The 24510-nt window shown below is 39.8% G+C and overlaps 1 protein-coding gene across 15 annotated transcripts in view; it reads left to right on the forward strand.

Annotated features, from left to right (window-relative positions):
* Positions 1-24510, forward strand: part of ADGRV1 (adhesion G protein-coupled receptor V1) — a 412444-nt gene that overhangs the window by 41400 nt on the left and 346534 nt on the right. For 12 of the 15 annotated variants that reach the window (XR_013635788.1, XR_013635786.1, XR_013635787.1 and 9 more), the window contains exons 12-22: positions 5549-5581; positions 7646-7772; positions 7856-8041; positions 12259-12439; positions 12915-13078; positions 14150-14273; positions 14749-15015; positions 17040-17166; positions 19552-19769; positions 21155-21898; positions 24084-24457. Coding sequence is in view for 12 of the 15 variants with exons in the window: in XM_078852802.1 (XP_078708928.1) it covers positions 5549-5581; positions 7646-7772; positions 7856-8041; positions 12259-12439; positions 12915-13078; positions 14150-14273; positions 14749-15015; positions 17040-17166; positions 19552-19769; positions 21155-21898; positions 24084-24457 (2545 nt within the window). In the remaining 3 variants the exon portion in view is untranslated. Of the gene's footprint in view, positions 1-5548; positions 5582-6033; positions 6572-7645; positions 7773-7855; positions 8042-12258; positions 12440-12914; positions 13079-14149; positions 14274-14748; positions 15016-17039; positions 17167-19551; positions 19770-21154; positions 21899-24083; positions 24458-24510 lie in introns of those variants that run through there. The other 3 variants (XM_073344462.2, XM_073344463.2, XM_073344464.2) reach the window with 2 other exon arrangements.

Consider the following 24510-nt stretch of genomic DNA (forward strand, 5'->3'; position numbering starts at 1 on the left):
TCTTCAAAACCACGGGTGAAGGATAATGGCAGGGTGATGTGTGAAAGCTTGCACTGCTGCTGTCTGCATGGTTTCTATTTTGTGGGGAACAGAAGACTTCAGTTTCCAGGGCTGGCAACCCAGCACCTCTGAGCAGTAATGAATTAGAATCAGCATAAAGAGACTGTGTGCTGGAGAAGTGTTTGTGCTGTATTATATACTGCAGCATCAATCATGGTGAAAATCAAATGTGTGGGCTATGGTAGCTTTAGTAAATCTATATATCTGTACTCCCACACACATATATGCATTTAGTAACACCATAGATAAAATATGCAGTGATAATATGAGCTCTAATGAAGATTGTATGTTACTTATTGAAATTTAGTTAATGTGTCTAACTCTATTCAGGTTACATTTTTACTAAAGATTTAACTACATCCATATTTACAAAAGAAACTCTCAAGCCATCATAAATACATTCTCCCTCTCTTTGCTCTCTGTTCTCTATTAAAAACTACCACCCTTCAGGAGAAGCCACAGTTAATAGGTAGGCCTGACTATGTTCCCTGAGTTAAACAAATCTGGGCTCTGTGAAATCGAGTGGGGCAGAATTCAGCTTCAGTATTGGGGATCTTTATCTGTGAGAACCTTTCCCCCAGGCCCTTCCTCTTTAAATTGTGACACTGCTAGTTTACGCATTTCAGCTGATTGTAACTACCACAGTTGGGAAGAGACAATACTGGGACAATACTGTAGGAAGCCATGTGTAAAGCATGAAACAGTCACTTAACAGGTTAAAACTAACACCCCAAATTTCATCCAGAAACAAATTGGAGGCCAATACAAATTATGAAGGACTGTTATATTGTGCACCTTAAGAGAAGAACTGATTATGAGGAGGCAACAATATACTGTGCCTGGTGAAGATTCTGAGTGGGTTGTTTTGGGTGTAGCCTCATGTTGTGTGCCAGGCAGTAATCCAGACCAAAACATAAATAACACCAGATCACCGTGGTGAGAGCTACATGAGGAAGAAAAGCCCCTTGTCTTCTTGCCAACTACAGATGGAAAATAAAAGTCATAGAGTGCTTAGAGTATTTATTCAAAAGCAAATGCTCATACATTTTTTTGAAATCATATCTGATGTAATTTGGGAAACTAGAACAAGGTTGTAGATGTACAATCTCCCAGATCTTCGGCTGGTGTAAATCTCCATAGTTTCATTGACTTCAGTGGAGCTATCTCAATTTACATCTGCTATGAATCTGGTTGTAAGTATATTCAGAAAATGTTTACATTCTGAGTTATAAGAAAGAGGTTTAAACATTGCAGTCACAGAATGTAAGTTTGTGACCTTTCATTGTGAAGCGTCTGATGGTTTTCAGTGTAGTAGAGATTAGTCAACGGTGGAAAAGCAGCTAATTGCAGAAGGCCCATTGAAGGCCTCTCAGGCTGATTAAGTTCCTTAATTGCAGTGCTCAGTTGTGGCTTATGTGTTGTGAGATGCCCTCTGCACTGAGGTTCAAAGAAACACCAGCACATACTATAATATTTTCTCTTTACTCAGGCTTTTGGCTTTCACTTCTCTCCCAAGAGAGCTGGTGTTCTAATACAGGGATGTGTGTTGTTCAAAAGCTTTTCATGTTAAACTCACCGAACTTTCACTGTAAAAATTTAGCTGGTCTTGTCTTCAGAGATTTATGAGACTTCTTGAAAATAAGGAATAGAATATTGGAGTGAGTGCTAATTTCAACTGCTATTGCTAATTTTGATTACCATTCAAGACAACAACACTGAATTTCATTTGTCATGAATAGAAAAATAAGTGAATCAAATATATTTTTGGATTAAACCCTAGGCAGAGGTATCCCTTCTGATGAGAAACTCAGTGGAATTTGTACTGTGACAAATCCTACTTTAATCCTTTTCTTTAAAGCTAGGTCTTGGCACTAATTAAATCAGTAGATAATCCCCAAAAAATTAAAGAGGGATGAGCATTGAATACAAACCTAGGAAGCAGAGTAATCAGACAACATTCCATAGCAATTTGAAGTTTACCTTGCCTGAATCCCTTGCTCTGAAGTAAATGTGTTTAATGAAGCATGGTTTTAATGAAAAATTAAACAAATTCACTGACATTTCTGTTTTCCAGGCAAATTTCAAAGCATGGAACTCATATTTTTGCTGAAAGTCTTATTTGCTATTCAAAATCTTTGAACCTCAACTATGTTAAGTTTCTCCATTAGTTTTTTTAAAATTTATAATAGAAATAGTTTATAAATACATAGAAATTGCCATATTGGATCAAATCCAAGGTCCATTTAGTCCAGCATCCTTTCTGACAGTGTTCAGTACCAGCTAATTGAAGAGAATGTGCAAGAAACCTTGTGAAGCTTGTGTAAATTGTAAGAGGCATTTAGGGGACAATATTTTTTAAAAGTCTGTTTGTTACAAAAGTATCAGAGATAGCATATTTGATTTTCAAGAAGGAAGCATTTTATACTTTTTCTCATAGACTTATAGATAAGGCGAGAAGGCACCATCATGATTGTCTAGTCTGACCTCCTGCACATTGCAGGCATAGAACCTTGCCCACCCACTTCTGTAATAGATCCATAACCTCTGGCTTAATTACTGAAGTCCTCAAATCATGACTTAAAGACTTCAAGTTACAGAGAATCCACCATTTTACGCTAGTCTAAACCTGCAAGTGACCCAGGCCCCATGCTGCAGAGGAAGGCAAAATCCCCCCCAGGGTCTCTGCTGGTATGACCTGGGAAAATTTCTTCCTGACCCCAAATATGATGGTCAGTTGGACCCTGGGCATTTCCGCTAGACCCTAAAGCCAGATACCAGGAAAGAATTCTCTGAAGTTACTCAGAGTCCTCCCCATCCAGTGTTCCATTGGAGATCATTGCTACTAGCAGTCGCAGATGGTTACATGCCATTGTAGGCAGTCTCGTCATACCATCCCCTCCCCTAAATTTATCAAGCTCAATCTCGAAGCCAGTTAGGATTTTTACCCCCACTGCTCCCCTGGGGAGGCTGTTACAGAACTTCACTCCTCTGATGCTTTCTGTTACAAACTTAAATGAGATCAGATCAGATCAGATCTTCCTAATAAGTATTTTATAGTGAAATTGTAAGTTTGACAGCTTTTTTCCCCATAACTTTTGCTTGGAGAAAACAAAACTAAAATCTTTGACATATGCGTCAATACGTTCCGACATAGGCATCATTACAGTGCTGCCAGTGTATGCCTTTAGCTGTGGGTACAGTAGGGGAAGTGTAAAATGAATCTGCTCCTCAGGGGATAAATCAGTGTTTGTCACCAGGATCAGATAATAAAAAGCAACCTTTGTTCCTGAGAACTGCTCAAGTGCACTTGAGGATTTGTCTCAATATGCATAGGGAATTGGGAAGGACCAAGGTCATGTGCAACTCTCTGCAGCAGTTGGAATATTTGCTTTCATAATGCAAAACCTCAATGTGCACCAGACAGAGCGCGGAAAGAGGCTGTTACAGGCAATATGCCTGGGTATAGGCATGGTATTTGCTGTTCTGGATTAGATCCCTAGTTCACTGCTACAAGTGAACAGTCCCATTGAATCAAAAGGACTACTTTTGTGATTAAAGTTAAGCACATACACATACAAGTTTGCAGAATTGGGGCCTAAATCAGTAAAGTATATTCATTAATATGCAGTACTAGAAAATGAAAATTAGCAGGATCAGGCTCATTTCCCCAAGAAAATATAGCATCCAAGTGAAGTCACATGGTGCTCTAATGTGAACGTTTGGCTCTAAATTTCAAATTCACAACACTAATTTCTTTTTTTTTAGTCTCTTAGTGATTAATGTATTTGATAACACAGGTTGTAAATATTCAGGGCCAGCATACTTACCCTGTGAGTGATCCTAACGAGTAGAAGTTATGAAATCTAATCCTCATTGTTTCTATTTAATATTTTATTTTTTTCATAGGTGTTTATTTTTTCAGAAAGAATATACAAATAAAGTTAGGAAAATACATCATGTCAAAGCAGCTTTATTATCCTCATTAGCCTGGATACAGTGCACATATTTTTTAAAAGGACCCAGTCTTGCTTGGATTGAAGTCGATGGCAAAACTCTCTTTGACTTCAAAGGGAGCAGAAGCAACCTCTCTGATATTAATTTGTAAGAACACCCAGTTTTTTATTTCAGGTTGTAAGCCTCATGGTATTCTTTGCCTCTTTCCTTGTGGTTGCCCTCTTCAGGCTTTATGCCATTAGCCGTATAGTTCACCACAGCTTGCTACTAGATGCTGACAAGCTTCCTTAGTCCATCTTCTTAACAAAGATTTTTGTCTCCATTATATTTGGATTCATTCAATGTAACTCCATGCAGCTGAAAGAGATATTGTTTCTGGCTTGACCATTCACTCATTAAGAAATTATTATAATTTAAATCCTAACAAATGCTTGAACATACATATTAAAACCCACCTGGTAGTCAGGATGTCTCCTTTGTGTCTTGTGTTTATACAACAGCTTGGCTGTTGATGTTACAGTGCCATTTCTAAGTATGTGGGTTATATTTGTTCAGATTAAAAGTTAATTAACTTTTTTGGTTTAGGAAACTAGGAATATTTTTCCTAGTATTTTCATTATAATAATACTTGGCTCTGGAACACTTTTGCAGTGTATTTTGTGAAGGGGCAAATCCTGGCCTCAATGAAGTCAATAGCAGAACTCCCCATTGACTTCAGTAGAGCCAGGATTTCACTCCCTAAGCCTAACTGTAGCCTGTTTGGACTGTTGTGATGCATGATGATATATGAAAAGATGGGGCCGTTAACACATAGTAAAAATATGCTGTTAAAAATTGCCGAGCAGAGACATACTCAACCTCAGTTCCAGTCTGTTCTGGGCTAATCATCATAATTTGGTTACAAATGTGTGACTAAAATTCAAGGAATTAAGAGATTAGAAAATACTTTTCTTTGATATTTTGTACTTTTGTACTTTGATTAATCAAAAAATTGTCATAAATGAGACTTCATGTAACTTCATGTTGAGCAGGGGGTTTTATGTGTTCTCATTCAAACTCTCCTTATGTTTATCTGCCAATATAGTCATTTTGGCAGATTGATGAAAAAACAGATCTTAGAGGAATGTAGACCTGAAAATAAAATTTTTTGTGTGTCTAATTAAAGGCACTAAGTAATTACAAACAGAGCTGAATAAAATTGACTCAGCTGCTGTGGTTTGTGAGCATTTACAGTGCTTGGCAGCCATCGAACTCTTGGGGGAGGGCTTAGTAAGGAATGACTTGAATGGGTCTTGACATGCTGATTGGTCATGGGGTCATCTCTCCTAGTGGAAATTGCTGAACCTCTTGCTGGCATTTGTCAACAGGGAAGTGCCAAGCAAGTAGCGTTCCCATAAAGTGAACATTATTAGCTATTGGAAAAGAAAAAAAAGCTTTAGTTTTTTCATCCTTCCCTTCTAAGATTGGTATTATTGAAATTCTGGCAAATGGCACTTTTATCCTTCTCCCCCTTTCTTTCTCTCTGTATTGACAGGGTAGAGACAGAAAGGTTTGTCGTGTACTTTGGGTAAGTGCAGCGAGCAGTGTCTTTGTCTTCAGTGAATCAACACTTTGTTTTGAAAGTGGTTGGGTTGGACAAGACTCTGTCCTCTTTATCATTTCTTTCTCTCTGAATAAGCATACCTTCTGCATCTCCTCAGGCAATGCATGCTTCCTTTGCAGTTTCGTTTGGTGACATGGGGTGCCAGCTTGAAAATGCTTCTTTATTTAGGGTCTGTGAATGATAGATGTTATGAATGCATGGCTCAGCGTTTGATGTTTGAGCATTTGATGAAACAGTGGATTAGTTGTTTAAAATCGCCACAAGTACAACTTGCCTCAGTTAAATCACTGAGCTGAATACAATTGGCCAAAATAAGTGTTCCATAAATATCCTAAAATAACTTATGAGCAGAGTTATTTTCTTCTTTAAATAACCTGCATATATTTTGTAGTACAACTTCTTCCGCTGACACATCAATAATTTGCAGAGTTAACTAACACAAACAAGTGACACTTATTAAATAATGAAGGACTCATTGCTGGTTTTCATCTTATATTCTGTTCTGTGTCCTTTGTTTAGGATGGGCTGTGATAGGTAATAATAAGGAACCAGGAGCATTATTCTTTAGTGATTTCCAGAATTGCCTTTGGGAATTTGTGATTCAGTTAATTCCAAACATTTGATAAATTTTGGTCCCAAGTGAAGATTTATTTTCTTTATGTCAAATACAGATCAAGGGTGGATAAGAGGTAGAACAAATGCAGACAATCATGTGCTGTACATAGATCCTAATTTTCATTGGAAACAATCTGAAATGATCAATTATATGAAAGTCTATGAACCTATATATTATCCAAGTTCAAAGAGGCTTTTCAGTGCATCCTTCAATGCTAGCTTCTCTTGTGTCTTTTATGCCATCAAGCTTAAAGTGTCACCTGTCGAGAGTCTGATGTGAGGGGGAAAAAGTACAAAAAAGCTCAGTGGAGACGGGATGACTGATTTATTAGAGGACAGGTAATGTTTGTAACAGAAGAGGTCAGAATCACAAGTGGAAGCATAATTCTTCCTTTGGTTTCTTTGCACTCCAACTTTTCCATTAGCTCTTATTAAAATATATATAGCCATGAACTCCTCTGTTTTTACTTAATTATGTAGGACTGGATTCTGTAATCAGATCTGGCCTGTTTGTGCCACTAATAAAGTGCAAAGAGGCCAGTAACTGGTCACAAGTTGCCAGCAGTGAAATCTCCCGCCACAGGGAACACTCTGCTGGCACCAGCACGCCAGTTCCTATCATGCATCAGTCACCACCCGTCTTGGAATAGGAGGTATGTCAGGAGTGGGCATGGCAGAGCAATGCTACCCTATGTCTGTGCTGCTGGTGTAGAGGCCAGAAAGGATCTTTCACCCATGACAAAAGTTATAGTTTCTAGGAAGAAGCACAAACTCCTACTGGGTTCAGGGCTAGCTCCCTGGTACCACCCCAAACATCCTGCACCAACCCAGTGGTAAGCCATAGGGGAGAATCATAATATCAAGAGTTCTGTCTAATTCCCATTGAAGTCAATGGCAAAACTTGTATTAAGAGAGCAGTGTAGGGTCCCAAATGTGTGACTACAAAATTAAGTATGGCTATCTTGGTGATGTTTATTACACATGGAATAAAGTACAACATAGCACTAAATCTGACCTTTAAGTATTCATCTGTACAAACATATTTTCATTTCTTTCTTTGAGTGTTGTGGGCACATGTGACCTTGTTAAATTCAGACCAACCAGCCACAATACACTCCACAGAAATTGAAGGTATTTTAGATGCAAAAAAAACAAAAAAATAAAAACCAAACCAAACCAAAAAACCCAAAAACAAGTACATGAAAACATTCTCATATAATTGTTGTGATTTCTTTGTTTAATCAATGTCACCATTGCAGTTAATTATTGATACTCTTTCCTGGTTGGGACACTCAACACAAACCCATCAGAGTTTACCAAAGCTCTGATACGTTTATATACTTTGTACAGTATTGTATTTGTTTTCCAAACAATACTGCTCCTTCAGAATAGCTCTTTATCTTCCTTTTTCAGGGTCAGTGTGGAAAATGAGATCCTTAAATCTGGGTTTACGAGTTGTGAACTGATCATTATGGAAAATGATGATCCTGGGGGAGTATTTGAATTTTCTTCCTCTTCCAGAGGACCCTACACTATAAAAGTAAGTTTCCATGGTAGACACCTGACCCTAAAAGTATATTTGAATACTGGGAAATTGCTTGATGTTCCATTCTCTTTTTAAAGGAAGGGGAGTCTGTTGAACTAGAAATTGTCCGCTCCAAGGGGACACTTGTCAAACAGTTTCTGCGCTACACTGTAGAGCCTAGAGACAGCAATGAGTTCTATGGAAACACAGGAATTCTGGAATTTAAGCCTGGTGAAAGGGAGATCATAATTACCCTGCTAACAAGGATGGATGGAATTCCAGAGGTAAAAGAATTTTTGTGCACTTAAATTGTGTTAACAAATTGTGTAATTTTAACAATTGTTTATGACACAGATGCTTTCGCTTGTAGATTTTAGTGACATTTTCGATGGTTTTCTATTGGTTCTTTTCAGTCTTTCTTTTCCTTATCAAAGGACACAGAATAGAGGGAGACTGACTGAGCTATAAAGCTATCATATGTTGTGATACATGAAGGGGGGGGAGTAGCTCTCTTTGAGGGACACCCAGCTAACCAAACAGGTGTAAAATCCCTCTTGGTCTGTTCTCTGCTTGCTTTACCAACTGAAATGGCCCCTTAACTTCGTGGTCATAAATGAGTTCAAAAGGTGAAAATCCCAAACTGGGATGTGGTACAGCCCTGTAGGCAATGAGCAACTGCTGCAACACTAGGTCCCAACTGTTGGAGTACTCATTCACAAATTTACTTATCATGGCCCCCAAAGTCCCGTTAAACTTTTCCACTAGGCCATTTGTTTGATGGTGGTAAGGGGTGTCAACCAAGTGGTTTACGCCATGAGCTTCCGAAAGACGTTTCATGGTCCCTGCCAGGAAGTTAGTTCCCAAATCTGTAAGGATGTTGGGGGGCCAACGTACCTTGGCAAAAATGTCTGCCAATTCCTGGCTCATGCTTTCAGCCCTGGTGTTGCTTAGAGCTACTACTTCTGGCTGTTGGGTGGCAAAATTGATGAAAGTCAGCATGAACAGCTGTCCTCTGGGTGCCTTCTTAGGGAAAGGACCCAGAATATCCACAGCTACATGCTGAAATGGAACCTCAATGATGGGGAGTGGCTGGAGAGGGGCCTTGACCTGGTCTTGGGGCTTTCCCACCTCTGGCACACCTCACAAGACCGGACATAGGTAGAAACGTCCTTGCCCATTCCCTCCCCGTGGAATGACTTCCCCAAATGGTCCTTGGTCCATTTCACCCCACCATGGCCACTAGGGTGATCATGGGCTAAGCTCAAGAGCTTTTCTCTATACTTAGTTGGAACTACCAACTGTCTTTGAGGCTGCCAGTCCTCCTTGTGCCTGCCATAAAGGGTCTCCTTGTATAACAGTCCTCCTCCTATAACAAACCTGGACCTATTAGAAGAGCTCAGAGGCGGTTGGTCGCTCCGTGATGCTGTCCAAGCTCCCTTGAGTCTCTCATCCGCTTCCTGCAAGCAGAGAATAGGGATTTTACAGCTAACTGGCTGGCTGGGTGTCCATCAAAGGGAGCTGTTTCCCCCCCCCCCTTCATGTCACATACATATACTTGAAGTTGTTTTGCATGAGATTGTATTAATTGGGGTTCTGTGCACTTTGCATGGGTATTAAAGTTTCTGTGACACTTTTTGAAAGGGTAGGTTTTGTCCTGATGTCTTTCCTCTTCCTCCATTATTATACAGCATGCTGAAGTTCTGTTGTCCACCTGACTATGCCTTTCACACCAGAAGTAGCTGTATCTCAGTGATGCTGTTTGCATATAGTATTTGTAGAGCTTTGGATGAAAGGTGCCATGTACATGTTACATGATGGTGATGATGATTTGAAATGTTACCCTTATGCTTTCCTCTTTCTCCCCAATCCATTTGAAAGAAGAGCAACTTTTTTTTTCTAATCTAAGGTGCTGAGTAGGGAATTGGCAGATTAGGCTGACACTTGGGTTTGAATGATGATCAGGTTTTGGCCCTAATATTGAACATAAGAACGGCCATACTGGGTGAGACCAAAGGTTCATCTAGCCCAGTATCCTGTCTTCAGACAATGTCCAATGCCAGGTGCCCCAGAGGGAATGAACAAGACAGGTAATCATCAAGTGATCCATTCCCTGTCACCCGCTCCCAGCTTCTGGCAAACAGAGGCTAGGGACACCATCCCTGCCCATCTTGGCTAATAGCCATTGATGGACCAATTATCCATGAATTTATCTAGTTCTTTTTTGAACCCTGCTATGGTCTTGGCCTTCACAACATCCTCTGGCAAAAAATTCCACAGGTTGACTGTGTGTTGTGTGAAGAAATACTTCCTTTTGTTTGTTTTAAACCTGCTGCCTATTAATTTCATTTAGTGACCTCTAGTTCTTGTGTTATGAGAAGGAGTAAATAACACTTCCTTATTTACTTTCTTCACACCAGTCATGATTTTATAGGCCTCAATCATATCCCCCTTAGTCATCTCTTTTCCAAGCTGAAAAGTCCCAGTCTTATTAATCTCTCCTCATATGGAAGCCGTTCCATACCCCTAATAATTTTTGTTGCCCTTTTCTGAGCCTTTTCCAATTCCAATCAATTTTTTGAGATGGGGTGACCACATCTGCACACAGTATTCAAGATGTGGGCATACCATGGATTTATATAGAGGCAGTATGATATTTTCTGTCTTATTATCTATCCATTTCTTAATGTTTCCCAACATTCTGTTCTCTTTTTTGATTGCCACTGCACATTGAGTGGATGTTTTCAGAGAACTATCCACAATGACTCCAAGATCTCTTTCTTGAGTGGTAACAGCCAATTTAGACCCCATCTTTTTATATGTCTAGTTGGGATTATGTTTTCCAATGTGCATTACTTTGCATTTATCAACATTGAATTTTGTCTGCCATTTTGTTGGCCAGTCACTCAGTTTTGAGAGATCCTTTTGTAGCTCTTCGCAGTCTGCCTGGAACTTAACTATCTTGAGAGTTTTGTATCATCTGCAAATTTTGCCACCTCATTGTTAACCCTTTTCCCAGATCATTTATTGGGATGACATCTATGTCCCTGAATCCAAATATCACCTCCTCCCCACAGAAACTGGGGTTACAGTGCCCAAAAGACTATAGGACTTTCTTTACCTAAAATGTCACCTGGAGAGGTATCCAGATGGCCTGCAACACCTCATTCTGCAGTGCATTGGGTCAGGAGCAGGTGGCTCTCTCCTCTTTCTGGGATCATCAAAGGTTGTTGAACAACAGCTTCCCCTCATTTTCAACTCTCCTGTTGTCAGCTTGCTGTTTCTTGAAGGGATAAAATTGAAACCAGCTGCCTTGCTAACTTGTTTGGTAGCAACAAGGCAAATGTTTGTCCAGTGATTAGTACCTGGATGATCCTTGAGTACAATTCTGTGGACACAAATGCATGAATGTTTGATCATTTTTACAAATGTGCTATTTTGTTCTTTTATGCCAAGTAATGAATGCAGATCTTAAATAGGTACTGTGACAGGGTCAGGTCAGATGGCTACAGGAGAGTAATAGAAGGCAGATATATTAGCCCCAGGTTAAGTAGGTCCCTTTTCCCTGGATAAGGTAACAGGGAAGGTTCTAGAACAATCAGGAACCTTCTGGAGACAAGACAGACAGGCTGATTAGACCACCTGCAGCCAATCAAGAAGCTGCTAGAATCAATTAAGGCAGGCTAATCAGGGCACCTGGGTTTAAAAAAGGAGCTCACTTCAGTTTGTGGTGCGCATGTGAGGAGCTGGGAGCAAGAGGCACTAGGATCTGAGAGTGAGAACGCGGACTGTTGGAGGACTGAGGAGTACAAGCATTATCAGACACCAGGAGGAAGGTCCTCTGGTGAGAATAAAGAAGATGTTGGGAGGAGGCCATGGGGAAGTAGCCCAGGGAGTTGTAGCTGTCACACAGCTGTTCCAGGAGGCACTCTAGGCAGCTGCATTCCACAGGGCCCTGGGGTGGAACCCGGAGTAGAGGGTGGGCCTGGTTTTCCCCCAAACCTCCCAACTCCTGGTCAGACACAGGAGAAGTTGACCTGGACTGTGGCTTCAGAAAAACGGCCAAGCTGAGGGCTGCCATGAAGCTCCAAGGCGAGCAAATCCGCCAATAAGCGCAAAACCCACCAAGGTAGAGGAGGAACTTTGTCACAGTACTTGCCCTAGAAGTTGGTTCTTTAGATCCATGCTATTTACTCATATTTCTGTAAATGAATAGCTGATGGTATCACCACATAATCATTATGTACCTTTGTACACTGTGATGTAGTACGTGTGATGTGCTAAGTGACCTTATTACTACATATAAGCTGATGACATTCCCTACTTTCAGGGATAGAAATGGGGTGCTGATCGTTATGCAGAAGTTAGCAAAGGAAACACATACTCACTGATTTGCTTTTTAAAGCTGTAACTCTTCTTGCCAGGTTGGTAATGGTGGACTGTGGTCCATTCTTTCCATGCTGTGAGTCTATATGATTTTTCTGACTTAGTTTCCCTGTTCTAGCTGGATGAACTTTATTCTGTGGTACTCAGTAGCCACAGTGAACTGCCAAGCAAGTTGGGAAGTGCCACAAGGGTCAATGTAACCATTCTGAAGAACGATGATCCACATGGAGTGATTCAGTTCCTTGCTGATGAACTAGCAGTAACAATAAATGAAAGTAAAGGAGAAGACGTCTATGCTGGTAATTCCTGTTTTGTTCAAGCTATTATAGTTTAACTCCTACTAACACCCTTAAAACCATGAGGTTATAGGAACAGTGATTGCTTTCCCAGAAAGACTGCCAACAAGTTCCAGTGTTGTCACAAGAATTGAGCGTCCTCAGCACTTTGCAGGATATGGCCAGTATTTTGCAGATAAGATTTTATTGCACCAGGAGAGGCATATCAGTTGGCTGCCTGGCTCTTCAGCAGTTTCCAATTATACCCAATTTGGAAATGCCTCCATGTACCTATTTCTTATATCCATGTGACAATTTTATGTCTTTTATGTAGTTGTCTCACATATTGTGTTTTTAATGGTTCTACAAAAAGGAATCCCAGAATGATTAGTTCCCCTCCTCTTCTTTTTCTTTGAATTGGCTTTGTCAATCTGCCTCTCTTTGATTTTTATTATTTTGTGTATGCACACTTATCATACTGGATGTTTGCATTTCACAGCTGCTTACAGAATTGTAAGAAACCAAGGAAACTATGGAAATGTCAGTGTGTCTTGGGTTGTTGAACCAGTCTCTACCAATGACATCTACCCAGTGCAAGGGACAGTTTTCTTTGGAAACCAGGAGTTTTCAAACACGATAACCATTTACTCATTGCCAGATGAGGTAAACATTTTAGACAGATATATTCTGTTACTTTACTTTGGTGTGAGAACATTGAGAGACATGTGCTATGACTTGAAACTTTACAAAGAAGGATTTTTTTGTTTTAAAAGAAGCTAATTAAAAGAACAGACTCATAGATGAGGAAATCAAAATCCTCAAACAGCATGGAGCTAGACCATAACAGTCACAGAAGAGGAACATACCCTTAAACTAAATATACCAGGATAGTAAAATTGTAAGTTACAAGAGGCTATCTGGGTCCTTAAAAAATAGAAGTCCAGCCTAAGGGAAGCCAATGAAAGAAACATAAACTATGGATGTATAGGAGAATATATAAGATAGAAATCAGGAGGGTTAAGAGGGAATTTGAATAGTAAGGTTTCAGAGTAACAGCCGTGTTAGTCTGTATTCGCAAAAAGAAAAGGAGGACTTGTGGCACCTTAGAGACTAACCAATTTATTAGAGCATAAGCTTTCTTATGCTCTAATAAATTGGTTAGTCTCTAAGGTGCCACAAGTCCTCCTTTTCTTTTTTTGAATAGTAAGTAACACATAGCCAAAGACACATAAAGCAACATGAAATTATTTTAAGAGTATTAGAAGAAGGAAACTGAAAGAGAATTTTTAGGTCTACTGGACCACAAAGGAAATAAAGGGAACAATTAAGGAGAAAAAGGAGGCTATTTCAGAGAAGTTAAATTACTTCTCTGTATCAGTATTCTCCAGGCAGGAAATTAGAAATCTACTCCAAACCTACTCTTTTCAAATAATAGTCAAATCCTAGTTCAGCAAAGTACTTATGCATAGATTTAAGTCACATTAACTACATTGGGATTTAAACATAGGGTTGAGTGCTTTCCTGATTTGGGGCTCCAAAGCTGCAAACCTGTGGTGGTCTCTGGTCCCTTTCTGTACAAGCATATGGATAATTGTTAACTGGAGCCCCATACACATATCTAAGAATGAGTAAATCAGGACTGGCCCTCAGAGCTTCCTCTGCTTTTGATTACCTCATTTTAATTTCTTCCTGTTTGCATAAAACAGATTTACTTCATATTACCTCTTTCTTTAGCTACCTGAAGAAATGGAAGTGTTCACCATCAGCCTAGTCAATACCACTGGGGGAGCCAGAGTTGGAAACACAACCAGCGTAGTTTTACAAATCACAAGGAACGATGATCCCATATACTTTTCAGGTTAGTTGCATTCCTTTGAAGGTGCAGTTACAAATACATTTACTGTCATTAGTGTTCTTATTCCCCAGACAAGATAAATGTTAAAGGTGAAATTCTGGTCCCATTGAAGCCAATGTCAAAACTCCTATTGATTTGAATGGAGCCAGGATTTCACCCAAGTGCTTTATATTTTGATACATTTTTTTGCTAGCTTTCTTCCCCAGGGTGCTTTTTTTGGTCTGTTGTTTCTTTTTGATTTAGCCAGAGCCTTTTTTTCATGTGTCTCACCATTTCTTTTTTTCATGCTGAGGTGGGGTACGTGGCCAGGTCAATATCTTCCCATGCTGAAAATGTTTCCTCAAACTTTTCCAGATTTTCCTTCTGTCTCCTTGAGGAATCATTCTGCAGTTTACCTTTGTAGGATTAAACATTGACGTCTAGCATAGGAAGCTGATAGTCTGAAGGACGCTGCTGAATTTGTAATTATCTGTTTCAGATCCTGTTGTTGTAAAGGTTCAAGAAGGAGATTTTGTTCACTTTACAGTCCTAAGGAATGGATCTGCTGATGTAGTCATTACCGTTTTATATGCCACTGTCGATGGAGGAGCCACTGCTGAAGAGGGAGATTTCATTTCCAGTGGAAGGAGTGAAGCTCTTGTGTTTGGTGTTGGGGAAAGAGAACACAAAATATCAGTATTTATTAGTGAAGATGATACCCCTGAAACTGATGAAACTTTTTACATCATCCTCTTTAATTCTACAGGTGAAAATACTCATTTGCTCTAAATATAGTAGTTGTTGCCTCTCTCATTTTGTTTTTGCTGTGAAATCCCATATCTTGTGAAGAGTGTATAAAATAGTATGTTCTCATTGCTGAATTTCACAATAGGAAAGTGACTGTCAACAGAACTGTAAAATGAACATGCACAGTGTGTATTGGATTTAGGTTGGATATTAGGAAAAACTTTTTCACTAGGAGGGTGGTGAAACACTGGAATGCGTTACCTAGGGAGGTGGTAGAATCTCCTTCCTTAGAAGTTTTTAAGGTCAGGCTTGACAAAGCCCTGGCTGGGATGATTTAATTGGGGATTGGTCCTGCTTTGAGCAGGGGGTTGGACTAGATGACCTCCTGAGGTCACTTCCAACCCTGATATTCTATTCTATGATTCTATGATTTATGCCTGTATTCTCTCTTGTAGTGAATTACTTGATTGAAAGCTCACAAACCAGATAATATTGTTGATGCCATTTCTGCAGAAACCCTTATGCTGTAATTCTCTAGATGGGTTTTTTAACCATTTAAAGTTAACATTTGGAAAATCAGTAATGCCATTGAATTGCCCATCCTTGTGTTAAAGGATTTCTTCATTGTAGAAATGAATATAAATGAGGATTTTTCTGAAATCATGGGCTGCAATGGTGCCAGGCATATGGCTGGTGTATGGGAAAATAAAATACAGAACTGCCATATTTTGGGAGAACGGTACATAAACAGGCCTGTGTACTCTTGATATTATTTTGGTATGGTGTGTTGTATAAATGATTTTTTTACCTACGTTATGGTTTGAGCAAGATCCCACCTGTGTGTGAATAGATTTCAGAAGTTACACAGTGAACTACCAATGAAGAAAGAAAAGGAGGACTTGTGGCACCTTAGAGACTAACCAATTTATTAGAGCATAAGCTTTCGTGAGCTACAGCTCACTTCTTCAGATCTGAAGAAGTGAGCTGTAGCTCACGAAAGCTTATGCTCTAATAAATTGGTTAGTCTCTAAGGTGCCACAAGTCCTCCTTTTCTTTTTGCGAATACAGACTAACACGGCTGTTACTCTGAAACCTACCAATGAAGAGTAGATTTATAAACTAAGAAATAATAATAAGACTTAAAAGCCCCCTGGAATGCTTGGCAAGATAAAATGGTATGAAATTGATTATTCCTTTCATTGATATTCCTTGTGCACTCATTTCAGATAAAAATGCTTATGTGTTTAAAAAAATTCCCCTTGCACTATCTGTTCTAAAAAGATGATGATGTTGTGGAAATCTTCATTCACGTACTCATAAAACCAAACAAAGAAAAATATGCCACAACTTCTGAAGTACTGTAAGTGATCCTGGAGCAGGGCTCAAAAAAGCTTGATCGAACGTGGAATTTATGAGTAAATGAGATATTGGCCTTGGTCCTGAAAGGCACAGTAAGACTTCCACTCCAGTGGAAGTGTGGGTGGACTCTTTAGAAGGTGTGACTAAAGTTAAGTACTAAGCACAGTAGAAGTTAGTCTAAAGTCTTTTAATTGTTCGATCACTTTTAAGAGTACAGGGTGGAAAAAAAGGGAGGGAATGGACAGAATATGTACATGCCTGGGGATGGGTGAAAATGAGTGTGATCCTTGGCATACAAAGGAGACACAGCCTCACACTCCTCTCTTTGGCATTAGTCCTGCTATTAGCCAGGAATAACATGGCAGTCAAATAGTAGTGTTCTCCCTAATTCAGGGCCAGGCTCCCCTACCCGGCTCATTACTTTTATCTTGCACTTGTACACACAATACTTTACACTTGCACTGTGCAGGATAAAGCCCATTGTAATTTATTGCCTCTGTATTTCCTGTTACACTCAAATATCTCAAATATTGCTTACATGGGTAAAGATTTGAACCTTTAATTTTTTGTCTGTTACATATGCTAGAAAATATTTGGATATGATGAGAAAACCATTCCATTGATAATCACATTACATTAGCTTTCTGCTTTTTATTTGGAACCATATAAATCCTTGGCTTTTAGGTGACACCGTAGTCTACAGGGCTGGGATGGCTACAGTTGTCATTGAAGCGAATGATGACCCGAATGGCATTTTCTCTTTGGAACCTTTTGACAAACTGGTGGAAGAAGGCAAGACTAATGTTTTTTTGTAAGTAGTATTTAAAATGATACCTTCCAAGAAATACTTTGTGGTGCTTCATTGAAGATATTTCAGTCTAAGCCACATACCAACTTTGCATGTACAATAGTTACATAAAGGAGACTTTTGAATTAAACAAAGTCTGAATAAAAATAAATTAGAAGAATATTTAGGGGAACAAATGTTAGTTTACATAACAAAAATGCATACAGAAACTACTCAGAGATTTGATAGATGAGGTGTGTATGTCAATAATCATGATATGGTTGGCTGATGATATATTTTTCATGTACTGCAGATATGAAATAGCTGAATGATCAAGCAGACATGACCTAGAGTAATAAAGTAAACACTAAATAACCCAACAACCCCTCCCCCAACCCAACAATATTTCATTGTGCAGCTGATGCTGATGTCATGGGGAGTTACCTAGCTGATTCCCTGCATCTTGCTTTGAAAAGTTACCCCCCATTGTTTCATTGTTTGTTTGTTTTTGTTTTACCTGCCTCTTACAGGAGGACATGGCCCTTCAGATAGGACACTCCTTTAGGCTGAAAGCATCCTCCCCTGAGCTGACAATAAAACCCATTACTCTTGTACCCACACAAGGAATGTATGTATCCAGAAGCAGCAGGGGTTAAGATTTGCTTGGGTTTGCTTGGCAGGTGGCTCGAGTTATCCTGCTAATTAGCTCAGTAGGAGGTATATAAGCTACTGACTTCCCCAAGAACAAAACTGGAAGGTCATAGAGATCAGTCAAAGAGGTTATATTAAGGGCTCCAGCCTAAGTATCTGGGAAGAGGATTTTTTTCATACTACTTTTTGTTTTCTTAGACTCAATCCATTTTTTGACAGAAGCACGTGGCTGGGACCCTCATTGGAAAGGTCCTTGTGATGTATTGCTGTTAAAGGCCTAATAAATACAGCATCCCAGGAAAGGGCAACACTTGGATATTAAGCAGCCTGGTGTTTGGTATCTTTTTATGCTGGGGGAACCTTGGTTCTGTTTTGATTATCTCTTCTTTGTAATCCTATTTGCAGAATGAGTGGGCTGAATTTGACCATGTGTGAGGAAAGTTGATTTAAATTAAGAGTGAGGGTGTGGGAGAAGCAGAGCACACCTGTTTTTGATGAGGCTCTGTTTAGCTAGAGCATTGTCGATGTGCTAATTATATTACTGGTGCACTCAATTGATAAAGGCACCGTGAATGGCTGCTTTGCTTTCTTTCATTTGTGGTGTTCTGCAGTGCCTTTTAGTACAATATGTTGTTGCCAGATAAATATGTAAAAGAGCCAAATTCTGTTTCCAGGTGCACCAGTGTAAACCTGGAGTAACTCTTGATTTCAGTGGTGATAACACCAGTTTAACAAAGCAGAATTAGCATGGGGTGACTGAATGTGGGGAAAAATATTTTGAAGAATAAAATTACAGTCATCCAACTACATTCCATGGCCACGTGTATATTCTTTTTAAATAGAAGCCCCTAGCCTGCTGCATCTGATGCATGAAAAACAGTTTACATTGGTCACTGTCATGGAGAAGTCCTAATCTAAATAAAATTGATGAAAGAGACAACTAGAAAAAGGCAGAAGGGTGGGAGTAGATAAAATTGTAGCCCATCATACAAGGTTGGGCTTGGGTTGTAAAGAGGGATTTGATTTTTGGAGGTCACTTGGTACAAACTTCTGTTCCAAACAGAAGGCAGCATGAAAAAGTCTGGTAAAAAGATTAAATATAATACAGTGGCCTACTCCATGTGGCACAACTCCATCCAGTATCTTGTCCCAGTGACTGTTTAGCCTACTACAGCATTCTACATTAGCTCAAATGGTAGAGGCGTGTGTTTTGGAACTGTGGATCCTAGGTTCAGTCCCTACTGACAATCATGATGTTTATATATCTTCAGCTGAGATTTGTGGTGTATACACATGTTGGTCTCATCAAATAAAACTAACTCACATGTTGGTGAGAGACTAGACCTCCAATACCAGTTACACAGAGTGGGTGAGAACAGTGAATTTGGTTGCTTCTTATAGGCTTGGAACTGTAATATTTATGAGATACAGAGCTCCTTTCTATGCATAGATATGCAAGTGCATGTTTCCATGCAGCTTAAAAGTACTATACTGCGGGCACTCTTATAAGCCATACGAGATTTTTTTGGAATGTATGTAACATAGAGTCATGTAGCTGAGAGCAGCATTGAGTTATGAGGGTGCAGATCTTCAACGGGGTAGGGAAAGGTGTTCCTCGTACTTAAAATGGCTGTGGATTATTTAGATAACTGTAAATTGTACTTGTATAGTACTGGCTTGCACCTAGGTTTCATTTGCTCTCGCTGATTGTTGATAGATATTTGCCAGAAAGTTTACTGTGTCTAATTCATTGCATAGGATTGTGAGACAGAGAGGACACTTTGGCAATGTTTCTTTGACCTGGCAACTCTTTGGGAACGATTCTGCTTTGGAGCCAGGACAAGAGTTCTATGAAATCTATGGGACGGTGTGGTTCACGGATGGCGAAGGATCAAAGCCAGTAACTCTTCATGCCATTCCTGATAAAATTCCTGAATTCAATGAATTTTATACCTTAAAGCTGGTGAATGCTTCAGGTACTGTTCCCCTACCCCACACCTTCTAAAACCAGGAGAATTTTATACCTTAACTAAAGAAAGTTTCATAGAAGTACCTCTGTTTCTGACATTTGAATTTTCTATTTCTATCCTATAACTTTCCAGCAAGAAGTTTTATTTTTACATCTTATTTTATTTTAGTCACAGCTTGATCCAACACAGATGCATGAGTACTGTACAGATATTCTATTCCTGAATTTATTGTTCTTATGGTAAATTTGAAACAGTCTGGTGGCCATTTAGGGGTTATCTCATTGAGTGATTTCTGAAATGCAGCTCTTTAGTAAAAACAATTAATTAAGGGCTACATTATGGCCAAGATTTTCCAAAGTGACTAGTGATTTGGGGTGTATCAGTATTTTGGGTACCTAATTTAGGGGGGTCTGATTTTCCAAGGGAGGTCGCTCAGTGTTTTCGGAAAATGAAGCCTCTCTAAAGCTGAGCACCTCAAAATGGATTCTCCCCAAACTGCTAGTTGCTCCTAAAAATGTTGGCCTATGTGTTTAAAGCACAGTCCCCCAACGGAGAGGGAAGTAACAACCCTTTGGGCAGCTGAATGCTATTGTGCTGGTACAGTGCCGTGGTTACATAATCCTGCCATAATGTGTTTTTTCCCTGCACAGAAGTGCAAATGTGGGTGAGTGTGGCTACTTTATTACCACGAGACCCACCTGCTGCTTTTTATAGACTCCAGGACCACGGCCAAAGTCTCCTTTGCTTGCTAGGGTCTTTCATGCCCAGAAAGAAATGAAAATATCTCTGACCCTACCCTAATCGGTTCCTAATGACTCAGTATTTCATGCAGCTCAACAAACTATTAGTGTGAGAAATCCATAGACCTTTCACTATAGATCTATGGATCCAACTATGAACAGGACATGCTGTGAATAGCTCTTTGCAGTCCAGAGGCAGTGGGCCAAGTTCTGCTCTCATTTACAGTAGTATGTGTCTGTAGTAACTTCAATATTAATGAAAGTAAATTTGGCCCAGGAGCTCTACCAGATGACTCAAACATAGGCCACCTCTGTGGCTAATTCAACAGAAATGGGGTGAATTAAATCTCTGCAGAAAGTCACTCTTTGCGTATTTTATACCTAACAATGGATAACACATGAATGACAACACACACTTTTAAACAGAAATCGTTCATGCATGTTTTTAATTAATAATGTTGAAGCAACATTTGATTTATGGTAGAACATTTTGAACACTTCCTTTATCACACAATTTTAGTTCCTTTGAAAAAGTATTTTATTATTAAAAGCAATTTTTGGTTGTTTGAATGGATCTTATTTCAGATAGTGGTATCTGAGGTGGGTTCTTAAGGAGTCCTATTAACTTTTGTTTTAATTTGTATCACACAGGTGGGTCTCCAGGCCCTGGTGGCCAGTTAGCTGAAACCAATCTTGCTGTAATTGTGATGATCCCATTCAATGATGACCCTTTTGGAGTCTTTGTCATAGACCCAGAGAGCCAGGACCGGGAGATAGTGGAAGATGTTCTCTCTGAAGATGATATCTCCTACATTACAAACTTTACAATTTGGAGGCAACAGGGTACCTTTGGAGACGTCCGGGTTGGCTGGGAAATATTATCCAGTGTGTTCCCAGCAGGTCTACCACCAATGATAGATTTCTTATTGCTTGGATCATTCTCAAGTTCTGTACAGTCTCAACCTCACAGGAGGCGTCATCACAGTGGAACAGATGCTTTGTACTTCAGTGGAAAAGAGGATGCATTTGGGACTGTTGACCCTGACTTCCGCTTCAGTTGGGATAACATGCTTGCCAACTTTACATTTTCAGCTTGGGTGATTCCTAACCCCAACAGTGATGGGTTTATAGTAGCAAAGGACAATTACAATGGAACCATATATTATGGTGTGAAAATCCAAACAAATGAATCCCATGTTTCTGTCATGCTTCATTACACAGCACTGGTGTCCAATATTACATATGTGGCCAAGACAACTATCATGAAATATGTGAAAGAAAATACTTGGATTCATCTTTTGATTACTCTGGAGGATGGCACAATTGAGTTTTACATTGATGGAAATCCAGTGCCTGGAGGAATAAAGAGCCTCAAAGGAGCAGCAGTTGTTGATGGTGAGCAAATAATCTTCATTTTTTCTTTTTCTATAAAAGTAAAATTCTGCACTAAGCAGCAAGTCCAGTCCCATTGAAAAGTATACTCATAATATTAAATAACTTTTGAAATAAAGCTACTATATGTGAAATTTTTCCTTTTTTAACTAGAAGCAAACTTCTTGATAGATTTTCAGAAATAGATTTCATGGAGTTATAGTAGTACAACTTCCATTAAAGTCAATAAAGTTATGCAGCTGAAACGGCTGTAGCTCACGAAAGCTTATGCTCAAATAAATTGGTTAGTCTCTAAGGTGCCATAAGTACTCCTTTTCTATTTTGAAAATAGAATTTTATTGTGTCTATTAACTTGCCTGAAACACCTTGTGGATTTAATAGAATTTTTTTTTCAGGATTTAGATGTACTTGAACATGTGTATGCATAATAGTTTTAAAATTCTGCCGAGAAATATAGGCTCTACTCCTGAAAACACTCACAAGAACACATAAGCATGTGCATATCATACTGTGAGGTGTTAGGATGTTCCAGGTATGTGTCAGGCGCACAGGATGAACATGGTTTCTGGATGTGTCTGATATATTTAGCCTTTGTGAAATGCTTAAGATGCACAGAAGGTGCTGGAAAGGGGTTCAGAGAGATTCAGAAATAAACAGCTCAGAAAATGAAAAGAACTGCAAAAGAAATGCATCCTTAAAACAGCATTAATGACACCACTACTACAAACAACTAGAAAATAAATTATTTTTCTTCTTTAGAGAAGGGAAAAAATGATGAAAAGGGTTATGATAGGAAGACATTTATGATGCCAGTATCCTAGCACAAGGGGCTGTTGTGGTCTTTCTCCCTGTCTATAGTGGAGAGGCCTAGACATGGCAAAAGAAGGGGGAGAGGTGATTCCTGAGGAGCTGTGAGAAATACAGCTCTGCTTCTCCTCTGCAGCTCCGGCTGGCGATCCATCTCTGCATCACTGACTGTAACTTGCTAGAGAGAGAGACTATCAGTTAGTTAGCCACAGATGGTTCACTGGCTGGTGAGCAGTACCCAGGTGAATGACTAGGAGGGAGGGTGACCATATGTCCCATTTTGGCCGGGACAGTCTCTCTCTTTTTTTTTTTAAGCCCTGTCCTGACTGTCCCAACTTTTTTGGCAGAAGTGGGCATTTGTCCCATTTGCTTTTGCCAGCTGATAAAGTTGGCAAGAAGAAACGGGACAAATGTCCACTTTTGTCAAAAAAAGTGGGGTGCAGCGATGCCAACTTCATGTGCGGGGAGGAGTAGGGCTTGGGCACACAGGGTTGCAATGCCAGCCCCGTGCAGGGAAGGGTCCTTGGGTGAGCAATGCCAGCCCCATGCAGCGGTAGGGAGTGGCTTGGGCGACTGGCTGGTGCATGGGGCAGGCTTGGGTGAATGGCTCAGGCCAACGTCACGCGGGAGGGTGGGGAGGGCTCATGCTAACCCCATGCGGTATTGGGTTTCCCTTTGGGAAATATGGTTACCCTAATGGGAGGGCAGTTCATGGGGATATTATACTCACTTTCCCCTGCCACACGAATATAATCTTTGATAGTTGTCATATGAGAGCCATTGCATCTCAGTGGTTTAAGGCAGCTCTACTGTGAATGCAAGGACAAACCTTACACCAATTTTGGGTGGCTAGCATAGACATGCTCAACATTTGCACTTCAGTTGAAGCAGATCAGTCACTTGAATTACAAATGATTGAATGCTCTAATGTGAGCCAAGCCTTTGGAGGAGCTCTCAGATACTTGGGCTGATCTGTACAGTTGCTTGTAATGTCGGACTTTGTACCATTCTATGGTTCCTCAAGGAACCAGTTCTGTCTGTCTTCTCCTCTTGTTTTCAATGTTATCTATTCTCTAGTTTCATAGTAGTAGCCGTCATGACTTAATTTACTTATCTTTAGCTGGCTTGGCACATCTTCTAAACATTTGTTCGTCCCTACATGTCTTTTGGAGAAAATATATTAAGATGATATCCATACCTTTCAACATAAACTTGTTGTTTTACGTGTGGGAGCTCAGCCAGGCTACGACACTTACATTATTAATGAGATTATAAGAGCTAATAAGCCAAAAGAAACCATCATGACAGCTTTTCATTTACACACTTCTATAATTTCGGGGCAAAAGTATCAAAGTAGTATAAATGTTCATTTCTCTTTCAGGTCCAGGAATAATAAGAATTGGTGCAGGGATGAATGGCAGCAGCAGATATACAGGATTGATGCAGGATGTGAGGCTTTATGAGCGTAAACTGATGCCAGTAGAGATCTATGAACTTCATGCCACCCCAGCAAGGACTGATATGAACCCCATCTCTGGATATTTAGAGTACCGACAGGGAGAAACTAATAAGTCATTCATTGTGTCTGCAAGAGATGATGATGAGGAGGAAGGAGAGGAGTTATTCATACTAAAGCTTGTCTCTGTGCATGGGGGAGCTCGAATTCCAGAAGAAAACACCATAGCAAGATTAAGAGTACAAAAAAGTGACAACGCCAATGGGCTGTTTGGCTTCACAGGAGCATGTATTCCTGAGGTAAGATGACTATTAAAAAGACGATGAGTGAAATTCTGGACCCAGTGAAGTCA

Source organism: Lepidochelys kempii, chromosome 5 (assembly GCF_965140285.1).
Source record: "Lepidochelys kempii isolate rLepKem1 chromosome 5, rLepKem1.hap1, whole genome shotgun sequence".
Classification (NCBI taxonomy): Eukaryota; Metazoa; Chordata; order Testudines; family Cheloniidae; genus Lepidochelys; species Lepidochelys kempii.